This window comes from Danaus plexippus, chromosome 11 (assembly GCF_018135715.1).
Source record: "Danaus plexippus chromosome 11, MEX_DaPlex, whole genome shotgun sequence".
Lineage (NCBI taxonomy): Eukaryota > Metazoa > Arthropoda > Insecta > Lepidoptera > Nymphalidae > Danaus > Danaus plexippus.
The window spans coordinates 4,852,421-4,879,809 of record NC_083544.1 but is presented as its reverse complement, the minus strand read 5'-3'; the positions used below and the strand labels follow the sequence as shown (position 1 = coordinate 4,879,809).

At 28.8% G+C, this 27,389-nt stretch overlaps 4 protein-coding genes across 4 annotated transcripts; all 4 read left to right on the top strand.

Annotated features, from left to right (window-relative positions):
- Positions 1-592: 592 nt before the first annotated feature.
- Positions 593-2,109, top strand: LOC116765490 (endocuticle structural glycoprotein ABD-4-like). The gene is made up of 4 exons (XM_061522072.1): positions 593-658; positions 764-912; positions 1,358-1,478; positions 1,848-2,109. The coding sequence occupies exons 1-4, from the start codon at positions 647-649 to the stop codon at positions 2,007-2,009; spliced, it is 444 nt and encodes a 147-aa protein (XP_061378056.1). The 5' UTR covers positions 593-646; the 3' UTR covers positions 2,010-2,109.
- A 3,365-nt stretch (positions 2,110-5,474) lies between these two features.
- On the top strand, positions 5,475-6,248 carry LOC116765482 (endocuticle structural glycoprotein SgAbd-8-like). Its single transcript, XM_032654934.2, has 2 exons — positions 5,475-5,629; positions 5,756-6,248. Exons 1-2 carry the CDS (start codon positions 5,618-5,620, stop codon positions 6,131-6,133), a joined length of 390 nt encoding a protein of 129 aa, XP_032510825.1. The 5' UTR covers positions 5,475-5,617; the 3' UTR covers positions 6,134-6,248.
- A 4,839-nt stretch (positions 6,249-11,087) lies between these two features.
- Positions 11,088-11,933, top strand: LOC116765483 (endocuticle structural glycoprotein SgAbd-8-like). Its single transcript, XM_032654935.2, has 2 exons — positions 11,088-11,211; positions 11,295-11,933. Exons 1-2 carry the CDS (start codon positions 11,200-11,202, stop codon positions 11,664-11,666), a joined length of 384 nt encoding a protein of 127 aa, XP_032510826.1. The 5' UTR covers positions 11,088-11,199; the 3' UTR covers positions 11,667-11,933.
- Positions 11,934-23,578: 11,645 nt separating this feature from the next.
- Positions 23,579-26,570, top strand: LOC116765712 (larval cuticle protein LCP-30-like). Its single transcript, XM_032655293.2, has 6 exons — positions 23,579-23,661; positions 23,742-23,788; positions 23,890-24,234; positions 25,029-25,208; positions 25,575-25,649; positions 26,051-26,570. The coding sequence occupies exons 1-6, from the start codon at positions 23,647-23,649 to the stop codon at positions 26,442-26,444; spliced, it is 1,056 nt and encodes a 351-aa protein (XP_032511184.2). The 5' UTR covers positions 23,579-23,646; the 3' UTR covers positions 26,445-26,570.
- Positions 26,571-27,389: the final 819 nt, after the last annotated feature.

The window sequence follows — 27,389 nt, the reverse complement described above, 5'->3', positions numbered from 1 at the left end:
ATGTGAATAAAATTGAAAAGGAAATTTTTTTTTGTATATGACGGGACGATGTAGCAAGATTAATAAATTTTTGTTTTAAAAAAACCTTGTGGTATGTCATCACACATTCTTGTAACAGGTTTTTTTTTGCGGTGATGCACCTACGAATGGAATTAATTTTACTAATTTTTGTTTACCTGCTAACATGTATATTTAAATACAAATATATGTATCTATATAAATATATATTTTAAAATAATGTCTATCGATTAAGCATCTCTACCTAAAAGTCTGATAAAATGATGAACGTTCTATATTCCATTTTGCTAATTGTAAGTAAAAGCTTACGGTAACATAACGTCATGTTTTTTTTATAAAGAATAATATTCATAACATCCCTCTTAAAACGTTTGTCAATCTTTAATTTTCTTGTCTTTTACATCAGTTTAAAAATATATAAATTCTGTTTCTACAAGTAGCCGTGTGAACAGAGCTTTATAAGGAGCTTTCATATTCTTTTTGAAGTACCGCCATAAAATATGATTTTTGAATCAGTGTCAGTGTGTAATGTAAAAAATCTGTATATATACATGGGGATAATCCGAAGTGCATCACTCTTCTCCTCACATTTTGCAAGTATTCAACTTGAAAAAACTTTTAATCCAAAATGAAATGCATTGTGAGTGAATAGATCGAGTACTTTTGATCTATACGATTTGAAAGTTTGTTCATTTTAATGAACACTCTGAAGTTAATATATAGTAATGTTAGTGTTCTTTTACAGTTGCTATTAGCCCTTGCCGCAGCAGCAGTTGCAGCAGATGTCAGTGACTTGCAACCGTCGTACCTTCAACAACAATATCATACAACGGAACCTATCCCCATAGTACGCCAGGAACAGATAATCAATCCGGATGGATCATACAAATGGAAGTAAGAAAGAAATTTCATGTTAACAAATATTTCTCTCTTATAATACTTAAATATGTTTTTTATTTTGCTCAATAAGTTTTATCTCTAAAAACTGTGTTAAAAAATAATTAAAATCGCTTTGGCCAGTCGAAATTTATGAGGTAACAAAAATAAAATAAAATAATTCAGACGAATTGAGAACCTCCTTCTTTTATGAAAAATATTTTATTCATAGCAACAAGTTTCTTAAAATAAATAAATATGATGTTAAGGACACTATGAATAACAATCCTACTAGTTTTTTTCAATGCACACTTTTTTAATGTAGCTTTAATTATAGTTTTACGTTTACGAACATTGTGATAATATTGTGACCACAGATTTGAAAATGTTAATTGCCACAATAAAAAAAGAAGATTATAGAAATTATTAATATTTTTATAGATAATATTTAAAATATTTTCAGTTATGAAACTGGCAACGGTATTTCTGCCGAGGAGTCTGGGTACATAAAGAATCTCGGTATCCCTGAACAAGAGACCCAATCCGTTCAAGGACAGTACAAGTATACGGCACCTGATGGTCAGGTGAGTTCAAGCAATTTAAATTTTAAAGTTGCTTTATTCAATATTAAATTTAATTTAATGTATGCTTATCAACGACTTATAACTCGTTTTAGATATATTATGTATTTCTTGATAAAATACGCTACAAGAAAATTTAGTACAGCATTTTCAGTCTTATATACTAATATAATACTTTGATGCTAATTTATTTAGTTGCAGGGCTTACCTAATAGAAGGCTAGCTTTCTGTTGCGCCTGCGCTTATAACAAAACATTAATACCCACAATGAATTCTTAATACACAAGGCGCTTTTATAACAACAAAATATTCTATGTATTAATGTAAAATTATAAAAAAAATATTTTTCCAAGTTATATACTTTTTTTATAGATCATAGAACTGCAGTACGTAGCTGATGAAAACGGTTTCCAGCCACAAGGAGCTCATCTCCCAACTCCTCCTTCGATTCCTGTGGATATTCAAAAAGCTTTAGACTATCTCGCAACCTTGCCCCCTCAAAACCAAGAACCTGTCAAAAACAGACCATTCTGAGTTATTATAACTTAAAATTTCATCATATTGAGGCTCTATAAAGGTTGTCATTTTATAAAATATATTTAGACTTAAATTATGTATTGTTAAGTATTTTAAAGTGACCATTAAATAATGTAATATTAGATTTGTGTTATTATTACAGAATATGCTTCACACAAATTGCAACCAACAAGTTAATGATATTATGAAAAATTTGGTTAACATACATAGTACAAAATATAAAGATTTAGACGCTAACAAAATTTGTGTGCGAAAGCAAAAGCAATTCGTCATAGTTATATTAGAGATCCTTATCGATATGAAATATAAAAGTCTGGCCGAAACATGCGACCGGATCGTGAACGCATCTCTGCTTGCCCAATACTGGTTAGTTCACTTTCCCCGTCCGTGTCAAGGTCGAGCGTCATCATTATAAGCCTCACAACAGAAGTTAATCGTTTATCGTAAATTTATTGATATTTTTTTTTTCATTCATCATAATAGTCTGAATATCTTTATCTGACCGACCTTTGTTTTAAACCAATATGTCAAATGGACTAAATAATTTGAATATTGTAAGGTTGATATATAGTTAAGGATTACATCACACAATTTAACGATTGAATATATTTGTATGTTAAATAATTAATAAGATACATACATGGCATTTGGGTAATCAAGGTATATTATAGATGACATTATAATATAACTATGTTGAGTTAATAAATAATTCATTTTTAATAAAAACTTATAAATAATGAATGGTTAAGTTAAAAATAAAGGAACTATTACAATTAAAAGTTTAAAATTCTGATCGACGGAGCTATTGTTGACCAAAAAGGAATTACCTGTAACATGTGCCATTTTAATTAGTCCGATACCTTATTTGTCAACAGTATATCACTATTGTAAGGGTAAACAGTAACAGGGTGTCGTATATTTTTTGTACAGTTTAAATAAATAGTGAGATTTAAAACTAATGTTTTTCGGATTACTACGCGTTTTTTATTATTTTAAAAAACTAAATACTCCCGACGTTTCGGTTACTTTGCAGCAACCGTGATCACGAACAGACGAGATGTGTCAAGGTCACTGTAACCGAAACGTCTGGAGTATGTAGTTTTTTAAAATAATAAAATATCTGTAGTATAATCCGAAAAATATTCGTTTTTTTTTTAGGTTTAAAATATACAGTTGAAATAATTAAAATTATAAAGGTAATGATATTTTTTTTGTTCCAAGCTCGTTCCTAGTTTTCTTCTTAAATACTTAATTAAAAACTTAAATAATTAATTACTGAGAATGAAAAATGTTAGAATTAAGTGTAAAAATGTTTTTATGGTCAAACTGAGATCGTTAGGGATTTTTATTTCTTTTTTATTATTTTATGCTAATTTTTCTTCTGTATTCATGTAATCAATATAAAAACCAATGTCTTTGGTTTCGCTTACATTTCATGTCATTGCGTTGAAAAAATACAACGTTGGTTTTAACCTTTTAACCTTTTTCTTTAATATGATGAAAAAAAATAAAGTTTTTATTTAATTTTTTTAATATTGGTTAATTGTTAAATAATTATGACCAAAATTATAGGATTTTGCTATTCAATATCATTATATATATATATATATATATATATATATATATATGTATATATATATGTCATACAATGTTATTACTACGTTTTTTTACGTTATCGTATTTAAAAGACTGGAATTTGATAAAATGGTTGATTCACTATTATACGTTACTGGTGGGATACAGAAAGAGAGATAACACAATTATACTGAAATAGTTTCAAAGTAGAATGAAGTGAAAATGAAATATAATGAAAAATGTTACACTGAAACTATAGAATTATTTATGCAAATGTCATTGAATTTTAATTGTTAAAAAATACAATTTCCTATTAAAACTAATTAACAAAAGAGTATTTGTCCTGCTATAAAAACCGTTTTGATATATTGAACTCGTTTTTTAGTATTGGCGTTTACAAATTCCATTGAGTAATATGATATTTTCTATAAATTCATTATAATAGTTTTGATAGTAATTTAATTAATTCATATAAAAAATATATATTTTCTGTTAACTTTATTATTATTTATGACCATTTATTTATTCATTCATCTCAAAAGTTCCGTTTTTACATAATTGTACTTTAATATAACATTTCAAAAGGTACTAATACCGTTGCTGTATAGAAAACGAATTATTTTATTCCGCTAAAGGCGTATCTTTTCTTTCATAGCATGTAACAATAAAAAAGTTGGTGATACGAAACATGACAGTAACCTTTCATTTCTTGATAGGACGCAATACTGAAGTTTGCTTTGACAGTTGATTTTAAAACGGCCCGATAGAGCAACACAATATGTTATACAAAATTCTTATGTGTACATATTTATTTTATTAGCAAATCTTTAAAATGTCACATGACTTCATCGAATTATCATATACATACATCATTTGGTGACTACTCCCAATCGTAGTTAATGCAACCAAATTCGCCTGAAGTCATTCTATTGAATAAAACTGCCTACAATACAATGTCGTTTACATAACTATATTTCAGAGAAATCCTTTGTTGTTTGAATACCTATTCATAAGATTGATTATATTGCATAATGTAGAGTATGCTTCACATCAGAGTGTCCTTGTATAAAGAATGACGTAACAACTTGACTGATTGTAATTACTTTAAGGAGAGTTTAAGATATCGATAATTATATCGATATCTCAATCTCTATCTGAATGAAAAATATATTTGTTAATAAAAATGTACATTTTCCACTTAGTCCGTATAAAAATTTATCTTATGCGTGTAATGACAAAGTCAATTATAATTAAAAAAGCTCTAATATTATGTGAAAAAAGTTGTAATTATTACTTGTATAGATGAATATTAAAGAGCATGAAGTATTTTCACAGAAATATATTAAAATTTAAATTTAAACATAAATGATATCCAGTCAACTAAGCTTAAATTTATTCATATATATAATTCGTGTAATAAAGGAACATCGTTATAATGTGGCCATCTCAACCCTATTCTAAAATACATATTTGTATTTAGTCAATTTAAATAACAATTGAATTAATGTGTAATTGGTGGACCATATATGATTAATATAATAATTTCATAATATACAAATCATTGTACGACATTGAAGCCGAAAGAAGCAAGTTCGCTTAAATTAGTCGCGGCAGTAATAACATGGCGCAAATTGTCTTTAAATTAGCGCAGCATAAGATATAGGCATGTGCTATTATGAAATTGGATAATGATGAGCAGATGGTAAAAAGTTTGTGTAATGATGTACTAATAAATTGTGTGATCAACAAATGCACACAAACTTGCTTTAAGGTCAATACTGAACAAATGAGAATCCGTTAGCTTTGTTGACAGGTATTACGTGAGCAAACCGACTGGGCATACATACCTTGAGGTAATGCATCAACTGTTTACTTATTTCATAGATTTTGCGACATCGAGCATTGCTAAATAAGGAATGCAGGGAGGTGGTCAACTAGAAGCTACTATAAATACTTAAATTATCAGGATATGACAGTATCAGTCAATAAACAGTAACATCTCTCGTTACATCTAGTATCCAAAAATAAAAATGAAATCCATCGTAAGTGTTTAAGTGTATATAATATTTTAGCAGTGAAGTGATATTAATTGAAAAGTTATTTAAGCAGCCGTCTGTTTATAAATGTTATATATTATTACAAGAAAAAAATTATGTGTGATATTTCAGGTTTTGGTAGCCCTTTTTGCCGCAGTCGTGGTAGCTGCCCCTCAAGCACCCACTGAGCCAATCCCAATCCTCCGCCAAGACAGTGAAGTAAATGGAGACGGATCATACCAGTACTCCTTTGAAACTGGAAACGGAATTAGCGCTGACCAGAAGGGAGACTTGAAAAAGGTTGGGGATGTTGAAGCTTTGGAGGTTCAAGGCCAATTCCAGTACCCAAGTGAGGATGGCAGCAACATCCAGCTTTCATACATAGCTGATGAAAACGGCTACCAGCCACAAGGCGCTCATTTGCCCACATCACCACCAATCCCGGAAGCTATTCAACGCGCCTTGGCTTATCTCGCCACCGCTCCTCCCCAACCCGAAAACGCTCAATAGATTTACGGTACATAATAGTTATTAAATATTTTTTGTCATAGCCAAGTTGTTAACAAGAAACTAAATTATATTTTCTAATTTTTTTATACCAAATAAATGTTACTTATTATCCCAAGTTAAGAAAATCTTTAATTTCTGCATTATCTATCCTAATATATGTTTTTATTATGCTTAGGATAAATACAAAATTTTGTCTATACTAGAACAGTATTTTTTGAAAACAATATTTTAAAATGGTAAGTTCGTTTTTCTCTTATTATATATAGTACCTACATTGTTTCATGTATAACATTCATTGTCGTTCACTGATTTATTAAGAGATCTCAGTTTTTACATACCCAAAAAGAAAATCTCTAAAAGATATCGAAAATACAACAATTTGAAAAAAATTAATAAAAATTTACTAGGACCACAGTTAATAGCTCCCAATTAGCATAGAAAATACATGCGCTTACATAATAATGTAACGAACTATTGAAGTGCCAACTATAAGGTTTTCTGTTAATTAAGCGTTTAAAATATTTATCGTTATGTTTAAGTATAAAAAATAAGAGCCTGACTCTTCATTATTTCGTTAAATTATTCGTTTTAAATTGAAAACCCTTACAAAATCTTCCAAATCTTGCAACATTAAAATAAAATTATATGTTGTAATATATTTGTTCCTAATATAAATGGGCATGTTTCAATATCCAGACATGTTTGGTGGTTTGTTACACAACCAAAAAGAACTTAACAGGTTTCGATAAAATTCAACATAGATACATAACAACAAGATTTACACACATATAGGATCTATAACACTTAACATTTTTGAACTTTAAAAAAAAAAATCTTTACATAATCACAATTATGTATATACATTGGTACTTAACATTCTAACAATTTTTATATTATCCTTCATTACACTACATTTATTTTTTCAACGGTTCATATTTTATTATTGTATTTATCATTATTGAGAAATATTTAAATAACTGATATAAAATATATTGATAACTGATTTAAAATGTTATTGTTTTAATATTCCCCATTTCGTGATTCGGTCTTCTTATGACATAATTCAACAAAGGAGTGGAAGAAACATCCATATAACTAGCAAAAGTTAATTTAAAGCGCACCTTCGACGTGTGACTCTCGGATCATATGTAATGTTAAACTCTTGCTTTCGCTTTCATTCTCGTGTAATGTTCGTAGACAGAACACAATATTCAAATGTAGATTTTGAATATTTAATTTTAAAAACGATTCTTTCGTTTCCAAAAATAATTTTAATTTCATTAACAATAGTTTCACGTTGGAAATGGAACTGCATTAACATACATTTGAGTTGAAAATGCTTTATTAATTAGGATTTTCAAATGATCATACATTTTTTTTCTGTTCACAGGAATGAGTATGTTGAGTTATCTAGATTGAATGAGACTGTTTAGCAATTTTTTACATAAAGCTATTTTTATATATGTGGACTTAGATATTTTAATTTTCCTCCTAATACCAGCCCTACTACCTTCCAATGACATATTTTTTTTAATCTCATCTTCAGTATTAACGGAAACTAATGGTTTTTCAATACGGAACCCCTTCTAGGGCAATCTATTTTAAATATTTTATCTTTCCAGTATTATTTAAATTTAATTCTAATGTTTATTGTAACGAAATTAGTTATATAATATTTACGTTCCAAATAACATTATTTATTTAACAAATTAAAAACATTCTTTTTTTACCATTATACTATTATTTTATTGGTGCTTTAAAGTTATTACACCAATAAGGTGTTTTTTAGTAAATATATATATATTTTAAGTGTAAATAAAAACACTAGCTTTATTTTTATGTATATTTAATGGGGTCAAGTATTTTGTAAGATGCTCTATACTGCTTTATAGTAAACAATATGGAAACGATAAATTCATTTGAATAGAAAATTCTTTAATTTCATATCATATAAAATGCATTGTGAATATTGATTAATAATAAAGAAAAAAAAATGGATATCTCATAGGATAAGCATTTTCCTTCACCAATTTTGTCCTCAAACAATTGTTTGTATTAAATATTTTTATAATACCGAGATAAATCATGTATGACCGTTCACTAAATCTTTATAAAATTACTTTTAAATATGAAGTAAAATTAAATATTTCATTGACCTTGAACTCAATCCGCCTGAACTTTCCCTAACTTTTTTTTTCAAATGTATATTATAATCAAATTGTCTGCAAACCATTATTCAAATTGAATGTTTAGCGTCTGCTTGTCACAGACGAAAACTTTCACATTTACATTCATATTATAAGATAGCCTGCACTTGTTGTCAAAAGGAATTACATTATATATTTTTATACACAATGAAAACTTTTCAGTTTATATTTTACTAATAAGCACTTGCTTATTAGTATGCTTTTACCTATAAAAGCTGTTCTAATTATTTTAGGTATGTTTTAATTACGATTCTTTAAAATGAAATCAAAATAAATATTTCTTCAATATATTTAAGGTGACAAAAAATATATATTTTTAGTTTAAGACAATGTCTAGATAAAATTATTACCGATATTTCTTGAAAATATGAGTATTATTATTTACTTATACCTGAAATTCGGAGTCAGATACTTGACGTTTATGATAGTATATTTTTATTTAATTATAATAGCTTGCTGACCTTTGGTTTATTTTAGTCTTGATGTTAATTTTTATGGTTATTTCTTGTTTTATAATTTTTATCTTATTATGAATAAATATTTAATTCTTTTGTGTAGGATTAATCCGTCAAACTAAAATGATTCCAAGCTGACATATTTAAAGTAACTGGTTAATGTAATACTTCAATAATTTAACACTGTAAAATATGACATAAATGAAAAGACTTACAAAAGTAAAGGATTTGGAATTTAAACATAAATTTTTATGTTGCATTGTCATCCTTAAACATAAAAAAAACATACATATGAGTATATACTTATGTCCCAAATTTAAATTTTATAACTACCGTAAACAGGCAAACCCGTTTAACATCTGTAGTGGTATTACCAGAAGGCTCTACGATTGCCTTGACCTCGTCTCGCTGAGAGCCCTTAACCTGCTTCTGAACTTCAGATTCCAAAAACAACATCCCAGTGAGTTGTTTGACAATTAATCATAGAATTTTTTTAAAACTCAGTGATTGGTGACACAAAGTGTACGAAAAATTTATAAAATAATGTTATAAAACAGTTTATTACTTGATATATTTTTTAGATTTGGTTAATTATTCTTACTATTTTCAGGTAGTTAGCCTGTGGAACCATTAAAATATATGTCAGCATGATTTGTAAACTTTGACCTTTCATATTCGATTTCAATGTGATTGCTTTGCTATTGAAGAATAGGACATCAACATATGCAATAGTAGGTGTCGATTAATCACTTTTGAGAAACAGAATGTCTGGTATACAACCTTATAAAAAATGTATGACGCCTTTTAATGAGTCGACCTGTGAGATAAATTTCAACGAGTAGTCATACTATTTGCTGCTAAATGAATTGGTACTTAAATTATAAAACCTATTTATTATAGTGAAGATTTCTTTCCAACACTGTTCACGGCTGAGTAATTCAGACAATTTTAATAAAGTTTGGTAAATTTTTGGTATCAGGCGACCAAATTGTTTTGAATCAATAAATTATATCCTGTTAAAGAGAACTTTTAGTAAATAGAGATGAAGCATTTCAAAATTCCATGTTTTTAAAGTGCGGGTGATGGGTCCATCGCGTTGCAAGGAGAGGAGCTTTATGTCTGGAACATTGCCTGGCAGTTGCGATCCAGGTGTAGGTTTAAAGGGCCCTTATCTAACGCTCGTTAAACGCTCTCTTCTCTGCGTAACCAAATTTGAAACGAATCTACTAAATCTGCCTCCGAAGTGCTTTCTAATAATGAGCTGATATTGGTTCTGAACAGGCATAAGTCTTTTAGTAGGTTGTAGAGAGATTTAGCTGTTATATTCTCAGTTAGTTCGTTAGTGAGCTCTTAATAATTATTGACTTTGATGGCATGGCCTTTGGAGATGTCGGTTCCCCAAAAAACCGTAAGCTCTATCAGTACAACATGGTTTAAAATTGGCGAATACAGAAATATGTCTGGACTGGAAGCTTACTCACAAATATCCTGTTGTATTTTATATTGTTTCACATATATATCCATCAATATAGTCAAATCAAGAGCCCCTTTAAAGATACAGTAAGGCTTGATCTTTGATTTTATAGATCTGGTGCCTTCAGTCACAAAACCTCTTAACAGCTCGTTATTTCTCTTTGAGCTCTGGCTCCTGTAAGGCTAACCCCTTCATGTATAATTTCCCGAATCATATCGTGACGACGCGATATATTTTTTGTATGTTGTTGTAAGAGTGATTATATAAAATCATTCGTTGAGTTTTTAATACTGCATTTTTCTATAAAATTATATTTTATTTTTTTATAAAAAATATATATTCTTTTTATATTTTATTATATGATACTATTTATTATTTGGTACTGGAATTTGTATCAATTTAATAATGCTTTCAGTTTTAAATATCATTTTGGTCGATAAATATTCAAATATAACGAAAGAAAATACATTTATTATATATTTATAATAAAAAAAACTTGTTTTTAGGATAGCTGTTACTCCTAGTATTTATTTTAACATAATTGGTAATTTATTCAAGGACAACTTCTTTTTCTAAAAGGTATATTATATTGTTGTTTTTAATATACATATTATGATAATATCGTTAATAAATTATTATTTTTGTCTACCGTGTCTAAGGATTGGCATTATTTTGAATATTTAAAAGTTTTATTGTACGCATCAATATTTATTGCAAAGAAAGTACGAGGTTAAATAATTGTAAATAATATTTAACTGTCATGCTAACGTATGAATAGGTAAGCTTTCACATAATAAAGTCGAATTATTTTGACGCTTGCTATGGTGCAACATTGACCGGGAGTGGAGGCGGTACGGTAACCACTGTATATATACCGATAACACTCTAACACCAACATTGTCTAGTGCATTCAACATTAAACAAAACAACATGAAAATCATCGTAAGTGTTAGTGCGTGTGACGTGTTTAGTGATCAATACAATGGTGACAGGATCTAATCTTTTGTTTTATCTTTTTTTTATAGATTGCTCTTTCCCTCTTGGCGGTTGCCTTCGCCGCCCCTCAAGCCCCATCGGAACCGATCCCAATTCTTCGTCAGGACAGTCAAAGCAACCCCGATGGTTCCTTCCAGTATTCTTTTGAAACCGGAAACGGTATAGCTGCTGAAGCCAGCGGAGGCCTAAAGGATATTGGCGCTGAAGAACCAGCTCTGCAAATCCAAGGACAATTCCAATATCCCAGCGAAGATGGAAGCAGTATCCAACTGACGTACATTGCAAATGAGAAGGGATACCAACCCCAGGGTTCAATCCTCCCCACACCACCTCCAATCCCCGCTGACATCCAACGTGCTCTGGACTTCCTTGCAACCGCTCCCCCTCAACCGCAACAATAATAGCCTTATAATTTATTATTCCCAACAAATGTAACTGGGATTAATAAATGTGTATAAATAATTTGAATGTAATAATAAAACAAAGTAATGGTGAGCATAGAGATCAGTCGAATTTGTGTGAAATAAAATACAAAGTTATTTTTAATTAAATGAGGCTAAATAGACTAATATGTTCTAATAAGATTGATTTCGGTGCTTGCTCATACTTTGCTTGATTATCAGAGGGTCGCAATGATGTTTTGTATTGATTTTGTATATAACTTTTTTTACATTTATTTAAAGAGATTTTTTAAAATCTGCATTTTATTATCTTATATCCCCTCATCATTTTTTTATTTACATACAGTAAATAATTATACATTTCGAAAAGTAGGTAAACATACTTTATTTCATATAAACAGAACCAAGGATATTAATAAATTTTTGATTTATTCACTTTTTAACTCATACATAAAGTTTTAGAAAAGTACACGGTGTTATAATATTTTTTTACATTAAAAGAGTAGCACTCACATCATTAATTAGCCTATTATTTATAGATATGTATCAAAAATTCATAAAAAATCATTAAATTAATTTAAAAAAATCACACATGGTATATGTGTGATTTGTATATGAATATAAAAAAGGTAGATAACATTTTAATTGCTACTGAAGCGTAAAAACAACAAACAATTTTATATTATATATACTAAGCAGATGTTATTTCGCTACTTTACTGATAGCTTCTTTTTTTACTAGATAAGTAAGACAAAATTAATGCTTAAAATTCATTTGTTGAAATAAAAACTAAATTAACAAGCACACATAATTGTCAAACGGAGAGGCCGTCAATAAGTTATATAACTTAAGCGCTGTTAAAACGAATGTTGAAAATCATTTGCTTCATCAAAGTTCAGCGTTTCAAATACATGTGATTTGTGATTGCGACTACAGAACATATTCAGAGTGACCTCTCGCCGGTTGTAATAATAGCTGTTGACATTTAACAAAACGAAACGAAACTAGTTCTTGGGGCCTGTGGGTGCAAAACATCTTTACACTATGACCACACGCTTTATTGACTAGTTTTGAAGATTTATTTTTGGTAGTTTTTTTTTAAGGTCGACAAGGGTATTTTTTTTGCTAGTCCCGTCCGCTTTAAATTTTATCTAGATAATTTTTTGTATATCTTTGATATGTTATATATATTATTTTTCTAAAGTAAAAGCTATTATGATATAGGTGATTATACAACATCATGACTCAATCATAGCTCAAGGCGCTATTTGTAAGAAAAAATAGGATGATTAAAAATTTATGTACATATGTACAAAATATGGCTCATATTTCGTAATTTCTTTAATAATATTATTTTATTTTATCGTCTTTTTGTAGTTTTAAACTCAGAATTGCGTAATTTAAATGATTTTAAATAAATCGTTGGCAGTTTGATAGCTGATATCCAGTTCGAAGAAATAATTATATGAGTACGTAGATTGACTATTTTTCTTTTATTTTAAATATCAAATGTCAGCGAAGTTGAATGGTTGTATGCTTTTTAGTGCTGGCAATTGCTTAAAACTTGATTATAGCTTGAAGGTGAATCTAAGTAACCTAAAAAGTAATAAATTACGCAGTTACTAAATATCTAATTTTAGTTTAATAGTTTTGTATATAATAACTGCCGTCGCTTTAACGTTTATTTATATTGATTTCTTCACAACGGTCGACCAAATATTTCAATGTGGATTGTCTGAGGAGTTACAATTGATCTGTTATTTAGTCTTTAACATAAATTATACGAACTATGTTAAGAAAAGAAAATGTTTTACTAAGTTCTGTATACATAAAAAATTAACAGAAAATCTTGTATAAAAAACAGGTACACGTAGATATAATATTTTATGGTGTTAATTTTGCTTAAATAAAAAAGTCAGACATTGAAAATGTTAAGCCATTAGATACGTTTATTTAGTTTGCAACATACTTGAAGATTTATAAGTTCAAGAAATTTAGTTCATGAAGTAATAAATAAATAAGGCCTTGTTTGCATTGTTTCAATTTATGATATTTTTGTTTAAAACTGACTGTCAAAATATCAATGACTAGCTATGTCTATACATATTATAAAAATAAGTACCCCACCGCGTCTTTCTGTCTGTCTGTTCGCAATAAACAGAAAAACTAGTGAACCAATTGTCAAGCGGTTTTCACCAATCGATAGCGTGATTCTCGAGAAAGGTTTTAATATATAATTTGTTAAGGTTTTGTATTGATTTGTGTGTAAACAGAAAAGTCCGCGATGGTATATGTCTATACCTTAAGGATAACATACTATATCCAATTTACAACATTTTAAAATTCTCATTCCTAAAGGGTTTATTGGAAAGCTAGTTACATAGATACGGTATTAAGTCTTATCAGAATAAATTAATTCGTTTTTAAGTTTCATCGATATCTGTAAATTACTTTTTAAATTATTTAAATCGGGCGTACCATTTGAAAGTTATCATAATATAAGTTTAATAATTCTAAAAATTAACTAGGCTTTCTTATATTTTTTGTAAAAAGTCTTTGCGAAGCCGGGGCTGGCTCCTGGTATGAATTATAAATGCATGTGTTGGTGTTACAATAAAAAACTTGGAAACAAGAAAAATGAAACTTGATAGCTGGTATTTGAATTATTATCTACCATTACCTTTGAACCATATATTTTTTTCATTTGAATGTTAACAATGATAATTTTTTACATTTCTATAATTATTTTATGGATAAAAAGAGTTTAGGTTGTGTGGTATTCATATAAAACGCTTATGAGAACTCACAAAATCTGGGATATCATTATTTCTGCAAAAGTTAATTTGCGATACAAATCAAATTATTAAAAAAAAAATTGTCACTCCTTTTACGCGTCAAATATTTACAACCTTGTTATTTGTGAAGATTCTAATAATCATTTTGATGCTAGGCTTCATTCACATTGAATTTGGAACATATTTTGCAATTAACGAATTCTCATATAATTTTGAAAACTGTACGGAGAAAACACGTAGGAGATTATCAAGTGGACGGTGGAGGTGAGCGTCTAACGCGCCTTAGATAGTGGCCCCTTAAACCCACACCTGAGTCGCAAGTCCCAGGCACAGAGCTTGCAACGTGATGGACCCGGCAACCGCACGGTGAATCCATGAATTGCTGAGAGGTTTTTTCTTTGGCATTTAGTTTTATTTCAAGACTCCCGTAAAATTTTTAGCAGCATCTAAAAAAACATAAAAATACATGAATGATATAATCTAAGCAAGTTAGGTAAATTGTAAGAGTTTTAATTATTATGGTTTGGCTTCATTTACATTAAAGTAGTGGAATATTTTGCCAATGTCAGGGGTTTTTATTTATCAAACTATTAAATTCTTTTAATAGGTAATAAAAGTAATTTTTACAACTCCATTAAACTAACGCCTGCTTATTAAAAATAGCTAATACAAACAGCAGTGTTTAAAATAGGGTACTGACTCAAGGCACTAGTATATTCTATTTCAAAACAAAAGTTTTCAATGTTTGAACATTTAACATAACTCACATTTGACTTACAAATAATCTGGAAGTAATGTGTTAATCACGTTAAAATTAAACAGTTGTGATTAAACGATCTCATGAAAATAATGAGTACCATATATAACAAATATCCACAAGTAAATAAGTAAAATTAAATGTGTTAGTCATTATTATTTTATTTTAAATGTATAATTAAAGTGAGAATCTTCGAAATTGTAATTTGTGTCCATCTAGAGGTTACATAATTTTATTCAAAAATCTTACGAACAACTTCGAAATAATTTAAAATTTTGGTAAACTAAACAATAATACTGTCATTAATGAAACTGTCCAACTCAAGCCTTTCCAGAGACCTTAATGTAATTTCCAAGACCTACGGTAAAAAACAAAGAACATTTTTATTTAAGACGATACCAACGATTTTAAATACAAAAATTGTAATACTAACCTGTTATTTTAATAAAAAGTATAATATGAAACTTGCTATTTAGAAGAAAGTTGCACATCTATTTGTTGAGAAGACTTTTTTTCTTTATGTTCAGAATTTAAATAATTAACAGTTACTTTTTTCACAGCAAATCTATTAATAAAAATTAGGAAGCTGTACGCATTTATGAAAAACATTGGTAAAAAAAAAAAAGTCTTGAATTTTGAATTCTGTTAAAAAAATATGTCATACATTTTGAAATTTTGTCTAGTTTTAGTTTTGTTCTGACTATGTATAATCTTCCTTAAAATAATAATATTCTCAAGGTATTATTAAGTTACACTAAATACAGTAACAATTTTACCACCCCGTCATGGCACTATGGAACGATTTGCTATCAGAAAAAGGTCGAAATCGTCTGGGTTAATTTTATTTTTGCTTTAAGTCATGTATAGTTACAATATATGTATGTAGTATTATATACTTATTATACTTTATTACGTTTTGTCATGTAATATTTATTTAGTTAATACGTTTTTGTATAATCACAAATGATTTTTAAACTAATTGCTTTAACCATAACTTAGAGATTGCCTGTAAGAGTTCTTTTTGCAATGAGTCGTTAGCAAGTCTGAATGTTAAAAAGTTTAAATGTTTATAGCGCCTACTAAAATACACACCGCATTTCATTCGATCTAACTTTTATAGTTCGGTGATCTTTTTGTCAGGATTTACCATAACATTCCCATTAGATTTCTATACATTTGTTATATTTTCATAGAGCTGAATTACAATTATACATAACATAATATATTGTACTGATGTTGCTTACTAAAAAGAAAAATAATTAAAAAATCAGTTACCTCTATCTCATTGTTTGATTATTTTTTTAAAAACATAATGAAGTTAAAAAAAAGCTAGGTTATAACATACACGCTGTGCTAAGAATTTTTTTATTTCCCCGGTAACCAATATCTTAACTTGGGCCCACAATTTCGTGAAGTTGTAAGTTGAAACTTATACTTTATTATAATATTGTGACACGACTGTTATAGCTATGTTTTTGGCTCCACATCTCTTAGTTTTGGCTCTCCATTTAATTTTCTATTTGAAACCAAAATATTATGATACAAATTAGGTTTTACACTGGATAGTTATGGGAAATGTTCTTGGGAGTTAACATACTTATTAAATAAAAATACATTCAAAAATAAAACAAATAATAAAACCCGCCAATAATAATAATAATTGAATTATTACTTTTATAATGACTTATATATCAAAGATGAGACCACAGGTGGCCAGAGCACTCGAATTTTGTTTATCGCCTGCCGAGGGGTGCCAAAGTAGGAATTTTTTGTGATCCGTACATAGTCTTTGGGGACATTACAGGCTTTATTATATTTCTTTAGCTCGTCTAGTCAAACATATAAAATTCATTTCTGACCTTCATAATTATGTTCTATAATTGCCCTTTCAGACGTCAACAATGTCGTCCCTTTATGGCCTTAGCTTAGACCCTTTCTATTATACACAACGTAACAAAAAATTCATATTTTTTTCTTTTATTGATTGCACTACACTCTTTTCGATCCTACATTCTGGAGCTAATCTTTAAGCAGTTTGTTTTTTCCAACGTTAAAATTGTAAGCAAGACTAGCTTTTTGATATTAATAAGTTTCTAATTACCAGAAAAGACTTCTTGGTTGATATTAATCATTACCCAGAAAAAACATTTGAAATACAACTACAGTTTTTTGAAGCTGAGAAACATGCAGTTAATACTGCATGTTTTTCAGCCCTTATGGGCAAATTAAAAAAAATATATGGCCATTGTGAGTGTTAAATTGTATTTTTTGTCGGCAGCATCAAGCCGGTGAGTACCAATCATAACAATCATATCTTGAGATCTTATTTAAATAGAGTATCTGTACTGTGATTGGGCCATGGTGATGAATTTTCAGCACTCGGAGAACCTCAGCAAGGAAGTGGACAGGATCTGCCAATCACGTCACATCGCAATACGAGGTATAGTCAGAACAGCGATTTTGGGACAGACATTTTGATTGACACACCACCACCTGCACGAATATTATGAAGATATTTTGTAGTTTTAATACACCTTCTTTTCTGTGGGCATTCAATGGAGTTATTGAATAAAATAGCGATTATTATTAAATAGGTTTACAAAATATATTTCTAGTGAGTTGTTGTACAAAATTCTATAATTATTAAAATTTACCAGTATAACCTTTTGAAATGCAAATTTATTATGTCCGAAAATTTTAAAATCGTTAGTGTGCCTCATAAATACCGCAAAATTTTGATGCTTATTCTGGTAATTATATATTAACACGTAGGTTCTAATTGAGTTATAAATTGCTGGGATTTATATGAATAGATTTTTATATTAAATTTAAGTTTAAAATTATTGAAAAATTCAAATTTCATAAGAACAGGTAGGTGGTTTTGTAATCCGCCATGCAATTTTTTGGTATTTAACACTTCATTGCAATTACAATGTTAAAAATCTCCCTTGTTATCTCCATATGCTCTTTATTTTTTATTTACCGATGCATAATTTTTACCCATAACACAACGCTCACACTCACAGACACATACATATATATATCGTACTACAAATAATAGTTAATTAGTTATTTGATATCATGATATAACTTTGAGCTAAATGCCAAATTTGGAACGTTTGTAGTAGCTACGTTAGACTTTTAATATTCATGCTTCCTATGTTAATGATAATTTTATCTATAAAATTATAATATTTTTTTTTAAATTAAAAAAATAATAATAATCGAAGAGCTAATTTTATAGGCTTCATGGTAAATATGTAATTTTTATTATATACATATATACAATTTTGGAAATCTATAATATATCCACATGATAATTATTCTTTAATGTTATGTTATTATAATTTTTTCTGTTGGTATTTAATACCAGTAGCTCTAAATAAGAGTTGAGACTTTTACTTTTACTTTGACTTTTATTTTTTTCCAAAACAAAACATGTGAATGAAATTTAAAAGTTTGTTAATCCTGAAAAATTTTGTTTAAAAAAAAAGTTTACTATTAATGAAATCAACACTGTTTTTATTTTCACCTATTCGTATTTACATATATAATGCACTCCTAATATCATGTCTGTGTCATAATATAATTAGCCAGGGAAATAAAACTTTTGTTTAATAATAATTTTTAATCTTCATGTCAAATGACGTCGGCGGAATATATATTCTGTGCACATTGTGCACGTACGAAGGCCAAGATTCAGGAATTAAATCGAATGTCATTTAATTTTATATATTTTGAACAACAAATAAATGATGTCATTCAAAATTAGAATACTTATGACATAATATGATTTTATAACTCTCCAGCCTGTAGGAAGTTGTTTTTTTTTGTCCATATTGAGATTTTATTTTTACTGTAATATCTATACATATAATAAGACAATAAGAATTGAATGTCTGTAAATTAAATATTTTTCGAAAAAACTGATAGGAGGCAATTAAAGAAGAGTCATAGAAACCAAAAAAACAATTCTTGGAATTTTTGTGTGTCTGTCTGGTACGTTATAACTTCAAAACTACTCAACGGATTTGAACGCGATTTTCACCGTTGGATTACATATAATTAGGAGCATTGTCAAAACTTTGTTTCGTCAAAATCGGTCAAAGGAAAAAAAAGTTATGGTCAATTGAAAATTTACTTCAAACATTGCTTCAATACTTTTAAACACTACAACTTAATATTGATTAGTTATATATCATATATTAGTTAATTAGTTCCAAAAAATATGTTCTAATATATGTTAATCTTGATATTTAAAACTTATGAGAGGTAACAAAAATAGTAAATAACGCAGTGCCCGCGGGCGCAGTTGAAGTGTTGAACACTGTGCTTGACAGATGGCGTTGATAAAATACGTCTTCAACCTAGATCGCGGTGTTAAGATTCTCCGTTGTGTATGACTACCATGCGGTTCGAAAGTTCAATGTCTTTTGTTGGTTGTGGTTGTCTATCATTTGTTAACATCTTTTTTCAGTATGTTATTATTATAAGTTTGATATGTATATGGTTATGCGAAAAGCGACCAACACGCTTGCGGAGCCGCGGGCAACAGCTAGTATGATATAAAATTTAGTTACTGAATTCTTGCCCTTCGAAAATTGCATTTTTCTGTGTTAATGTATTATAATTGATATGTTTGTAGCATAACAAAATTCTATTTCTAGATCAGATTTTTATTCTAAACTGATGATACTGTTCCGTTTAAATGAATACAGACTACAATTTTCCCACCAGGTTTTAATAATGAATGTTGATATTTCTAGAATATAGGTTATATTTAAATAAAAAATTATGGTAATTTAATCTATCTTACTTTGACCTATTATATATTTTACATAAACTATTTATAGTACCTATATTATGAATACGAGACAAAGTAAAGTAAAGCAAGCATAAATATACAGGCCTATTACTAAGTGGTTTGGGTGACTTCATAGAATATTTTTTATAACTATTAATTAATTCACCAGCAAAAAAAAAACATTAAAAAAAATATTATGTAATAAATACTTATAATCTTATCTATTTGCTTAAGTCGTTGATTTTTTATGAATATTGAATTATTTTTGTGTACTTCTAAATGTTTTTTCTTTTTAATTTGTTTATTTGGTCGAAGTAAGTTTTTAGACAGATGTGGTTATTTTAGGACAATTTTCGCATTTGTAACCTTACCATTTGATATCGCATTGACCTTTTAAAACACCTTAACACTTTGCTTATTACCTAATACAAGTATAAAGGTTTTATCCTGAGTCTATAGTTTTCTATAACAAAAAAAAAAATCAAAAAATAGTGTTTTTATGTTCAGTTAGGAACATATTTAAAACTATCCAGCGGTAAATGTAAAAGATATTCTTTAAAAAAAACATTGTTTTTTATTTGAAATATTTATTTTATACAGCGGAGTAATCATCATTAATGTACGATGTTTTTAATATTGACTTCTTTAATATCATTAAGACAAAACCATAATATTATTAAACATACACTTGAGAAACTTGTTATAGTCACTTTAATTAGTGTCTTCATTGAGATAAGGTTTAATGCGGATTAATGCAGCCTACATTCTAGAGATGTGTACTTGACCACTATTACTAATAATGTTTTATTACGTTTATCGGTTTTAAAGGGCCTTAATACATAAAATATTATTTTGTACTTTGCAGCATAATTACTTATTAAATATTGAATCAAATTGAAATGTAAACTCTAATAATTAGGTACAATTTATTCTGATGTTACTTACTTTTGTACTTTTTATACCCTTACAGATATTTCCTTAATGTATAACTTCAGTATTATATGAAGATTAGAATTGTAGAGTGTAAAGTTTTAAAAGGTTGATTATATTTAGTCAATCGACTTGTACCGAGCTTTTGTTTTATGAAAGGAACTCGGGATTCTATTGAAAATATATGGCTATATGAAATGTATGTATTTATAAAACTAGCGTGAGTAAAATTATATTATCATGCATATTAAATGACAGTAGCTTTTAGCATAATCCGACCGTTTATAGGAGGATGTGTCAGTACATCCTGTGGAGCGATTAATCACTCCATACGAATAAGAAGAGGAGCAAATAATTAAATAATGTGTAATGTTAGGTTACATATACATTTTAAATATGTATCGTTATTGTTATAGGCCCAATGTTTTATTGCCATTGTCAAAGAATATTATTTAAATACAGATGTAATGTGAATCGAATAGTTAATACAATTGCGCTTGTTGATAATTTTCTCTTTTATTATTTCTATGTACAAAAAATGCATACTTAACGTTGGTTCGATAAAGTTTCTAAATTAATTAATTCAAATAAAGTAAGCAGCTAATAATAATCACTTCCCTGTTACGAAACATATGTATATATTTTAAGTGTTAATCTTTAAGTGTCGTTCAATAGATCATCAAATTAGCATTAACGGTTTCAGTGTATGCTCAGATTGATGAATTGCATTTTATCCGGTTTGAGTTCATAGTGTAGGGGTCGTATTTATCGAATGACAATGTCTACTATTGTTTGCTATGCTTCTCAAAGTATTTTTTTTAGATAGTGATTTAATTATATTAAAATTTTTAGTTTCGGAATGAAAAACACATGTAAAATTAAAATTTAATTATAATATACATCTGTGACTGACTTCGTTAGAAGAAACTTATAAATTATATCTATAGACATATATTAATTTTCTTGTGGTCGTAAAATCATATTTATTTTAGTATATGTCTGTGTCAATAATCTTGAACATTGTGAGATCTAAGATTTTCGCGAGTGTTATTCATTTTAATGAAACTAATATTTTTCATAAAGATGTGACACATCTCGTCTGCCCGTGATCACGGTTGCTGAAAAGTAACCGAAACGTCGGGAGTATGTAGTTTTTTTTTTACAAAAATAAATCACGCGTGGTTTATCCGAAAAATATTAGTTTCATTTAAATAATCTTCAACATATTGTTAAGGGATATATTGGAAAAAGAAATTAAACTAAATAAGTTATTAAGCAGTTCTCCCAAATATATGAACACCCTATAAATATAGATGCAGTTTGTGATGATTACATATACATATGTATGTATGTATATAAGAGATATTATATTTGCTTTATATAGGAAGTTTTATAGCATGGGTTAATGAAAAACTGCCAAGCATGAGGAAAAGGATAGCTACAGAAAAAATGAAATCAAAATCTAGTTATTAATTTGATATTATATATTTTTGTTAATTATTACATTATTATTCGTATTTTGAGTGATATACGACATAACAGAGAGGCTGTGAGCGATAAATCATCAATCTGCATCATCTAAATGAACTAGTTTGTTAGTATTTTTTTAATTTAAAAATTTACATTTGAAAATTATATTATATAATCTGGTTCCTTGAACTATAAGACGAACCTTAAAAATTATATTAAAGTAAACATTTATTTATATTAATTAGATAGGCTACTAAACACTGATTAAAATAATAAAGTCAAGGGCTTGATACTTGATTATTTCAAATATTTTTTTATTTGAATAATAATGTGAGGTCGTTGTCTTTTAAGTTAAAATTTATTTTTCATCATTATGTAAACTAGAACATTTAAAAAATATAACACTATTAACAATACTTTTTCTTTAAAAGTTCGAACTCTATAAAAGATTCATAATAAAAGAAAATATTTGTTTCAGAAAAATATAATTATTCAACCGTTTCGTTATAAAACATTTAATCAGCACCAAAAATCTTAAATTGTATAAAACAAATAATTAAATTCTTCAAAACTATAAATAATGATTCTTAATTATATTTCAACTGAAGAAAGTTTTATTTAGATCTATTTAATTATATTTAAAAATAATTATAGATAAAAAGTAGCATAGTCACGGAAAAGATGTAGAGCGTAGCGTATCTACACTATAATCTATCTGTAATCAATATAACAATAGTTTAATATATTTTAATCACAATACACATTTATACAATTTTTCTTAATTAATTTATACCTAAATTAAATCTTATTGTGCCTTTGAAATTATTTAACTTCAATTAAAACAAGGGAGTAATAAAAACAGCAATGCGTCTTTCATATGAAGGAATGTTGTTTTACATTTTAATTACGCGTGTAAGTTATCTAATTCAAAAACCTAATGCTTAATTAATTTACATTTATTAACTACACAATAACATTTTCTTGATCATTGAGATAAATGGTCAATTTTAGAGTCAGCATAATTATCTTAAACTATTTATAAATGCCCAACAAAATAGCCATAAAATTTATTAAATGATATAACAAAGTTTGAGAAGCGTTGTAGCTAATTATAATATTGAGCGCATAGTAAATGAGCTTCAGTATGTTAAAAAAAATATATATATAGGCATTGGTCTAGCAGAATACAGCATTCAAGTCGTCTAGCTGTGTACACCAACAGCAATGCGTTGCTTAGTGGTGGGTTGTAATTTTTATATATTTTTATTATTTTTTTTTAATAAAAAGAAATAATTTATTCTATAATTTTTATATTTCAGATCCTCTGCATGGTGGCTTCGGCTGCCTGGGCAGCTGAAGACATATCGTAAGTATATGTTTTGTAACAGATTTATATTTTTTTCAATTTTTTTATGTATGAAGTTAAATACAAAATTTAATTAATTAATTAAATAATTCATTTTTTAGAGTTGATTCTGTTGCTGAATCAAGTCCAAGCCCTTCCGTTAGTCCTTCAGTAAGTCCTTCGGTAAATCCTTCCACTATTCAACCCGCGAGTCCAAGCCCTAGTCCCACACCATTACCAATTAGCCGCGCTATTGCTACAGCGACAGCGTATAACCCTTACCGGTACAACGTTGCTAGGGTTACGACCCCTCGTAATGATCCCGGACGCTATAACCCCGGGCGTTACGATCCTGGACGTTATGACCCCGGACGCTACGACCCCGGTCGCTACGACCCTGGTCGCTACAACCCAGGAAAGTACGACAGCTCAGGACGCTACATTCCGGACCCCAGCGGTGCCTACAAGTAAGTTACTATATTTAACACTAAGAACATCTAATATTTTTTATTATTCCATGGTATGTCATAATGTTTTTTTTTTTAAATATGAGAGTTATCTAAGTGTTCAAAATTTTATTATTTTATGTAATGGTAGCACTATTGTTTTTAACATATGACATTTATGAAATATGTTACGGATAACATTGATTTTTTTCATATAGTACATTAATTAATAAACTTAATGAATTAATAAGGTTGACATATTATAAAGTGTAGAATTAACGCATCACTTTGCAAGTTGAATCAAATTGCATAAATTGTTTCTTATTTGTGTTATTAAACGTTGAATTTATCTATTTTAATACAACAAAATGTTATTCACATGGTTAGGTCATGGGTAAAAATAGTCTAAGTAGAAGCTTCTAAGACATGAAAATTAATATCGAAATCAGAATTATAACGACAATTTTCAAGTAAAAAACTCAAAATAAATTTATTGTTTTTCTTTGAAATAATTTTGGAAATATTAACACATACTTCTGAGATAATGACAAGCATAATCGTATTACAATATCGGATTTAAATAAAGTAGAGGAACAATAATATTTAAGCGCGATTTATCTGCTTTTAGATATAATCCTTTTCTATGCGAATTAAGTGTAAGTTTATAAAATAACATTTTAAACACGAATACCAATAATTAATTATTAAATAAGATTACTAAAACATTATGTTGGCTCCTGTTAGGAAGGAGATTTGGATATGAATAAAAAACTTATGCCCTTAAAATTTAATAAGAACGTTTAATGAATTTTCAGTGGAGATCGTGGTGACAGAGGTGGTGCGGGAGGCAAATATTCCGGCTCTTCTGATAGGGGAGGTCCAGGTGGAGCATACTCTGGTTCTTCTGATAGAGGAGGTCCAGGTGGTGCATACTCAGGCTCATCCGATAGAGGCGATGCTGGTTCTTATGTACCTGATAAATCAGGAGTTTACAAGTAAGTTATAAATGTCTGGCAAAAACTGAGATTCTACAGAGGCATATCAATAAAATGCATTATTGTAAATTTAAATAAAACTTTAGTTTGGTGCAAGTCTTGATGAAAACTATGATGAAAAGCATAGCTAAAAACGAATGGTTATAAGATGGTTTAATTTTTTTTAATTTAATTTGCTGTTATTATTAGTGGAAATGAAAAATTATGATTAATGAAAAACAACAAGTCACGAACTTCAATTTGATTTAATGTCATAAATTCTGTTCATGAGATATAAGCATGATTAACAATTGTTAAAAATATCTTTTATAAGTAGCGGTACTAAATTAAAGTATGCAGAACTATTCACTTTTAACGTGTTTTCAGTGGTGACCGTGGCGATCGTGGTCAAGCTGGCGGATTTTATTCAGGTTCTGGAGACAAGGGTGGGGGTAAACCTGCGTAAGTATTAAATATATATCAAAGAAAAAGATAAAAACACGATGAAGAATTTCTGTTTAAATATCTTGTCCAAGCTAGATGCAACATTTAATTTATTACGAGGATAAATCTCTCTTTATAAAGCAGTGGTAATTTTTCAAGGAATTCAAACTGTTCTTAGTCATTGGTCAGATTTTAATAAATTATATCCCAGTGTGATAGAGTACATGCGAAGTAATTATTATTCCTTAATTTCAAAAGACCTACCTTTTTCTTCGTGTTTCTTTTTGTGTCTTTTGTTTATAAAAGTTTGTTTAAATAAATACCGTAGCATCATACTCAAATTTTAATATCATTTAAGCGCCTTAAAATTCTTAATATGTATATTAGAGACTTATTAAACATTTAATAATATTTTTCAGGGGTGAAAACGTAAGTCCAAGTCCTGCAGTGTCTCCTGCTTCAGTTTCTGCTGCAGCTGCCGTAGCGAGTAGTCCGGTGGTAGTTAAGCCTACACCAGCCTATGTAGCCCCTGTTATTCCCAAAGTGAATCCCAACTCTGGCGACTTCAACTATAAATACTCCATTATCCGACAAGAAACCGACGTTTTCCCCGATGGTTATCACTACTTGTATGAGACTGAAAATACAATCCTTGCGGAGGAAGCCGGAAAGATTGAAAAAATTGACGGTGAATCTGAAGGTATGAGGGCTAAAGGATTCTTCCAGTATGTTGGACCTGATGGTGTAACCTATAGAGTTGACTATACTGCCGATGAAAGAGGTTTTCTACCTAGCGGAGCTCACCTGCCGTAAGGAGTCTAGTCTATTTAAGTAGTTGTTTTATTTTTAAGTATATTACGATGGCAATAATTTTGTCGATGCATGTTATTTCGATGTTTTTGTTATAAAGAAAAAAATATTAAATATTGAATACATAAATGTGTCGTTTCATTACATATTGCAATGGCGGTACAAATTGTTTCTGCGACAACTTATTAGCGCCTTATGAAAAATATATAGCAACTAACAGGCAATACTTTTAACATAACCAATAACTAAATTACTTGTATTTTTGGTTTAGTAAGCTTTGTTATGAGATTCTTGACTTATTTCATAATTATGATAAAAGCTATAAATAACCCTAGGGTTCCAATGATTTTGGTAGTAAATTATTATTTTCTTTGTTTTTTTTTTTATTATTGTCTTATACAATAAGGACGAATGATTATAATAATGTTGGTTGGATAGTCAAATGTGTGAGTGGAAATGTAAACTGAAAAATTAAGTTGGTTACTTAAGTCAATAAAATTATTCTCCTTCACAAGTTACCATTTTTCTTACATTTCTGACTTTTGGAGGGGCCGTGCTCTATGAGCAGTTGTTAAAAGCTTTTTTTCTGAGCCAGCCAACTCTTTAGAATGAATCCTTGAAATAAACCAACCCTATTAATTTATTGAGTATTGAGATGTCTTCGAATCCTCAATTAAGATGGTTTACTGAGTGTGAGGGTAAAGAAGTAAGAAACTTAATGCCTTTTCCCACTTACGGCAGTATTATACTGAGGGACAGTGTCTTTGTCTCTGCAAGGCACAGGTTCGATTTTGTGTTGAATTTTGCAGTTACGTTTGAGCAGGGGCTGCTAAATGTCACCTTATGGCTTTTCAGTCTCTGACGACACGTGCAAAAAGGCTTAGTGTTCACGATTTGGTTATAAACAATTTAGTCTGTCTTGAGCACAGGGGTAAAATAGCCAGTTTC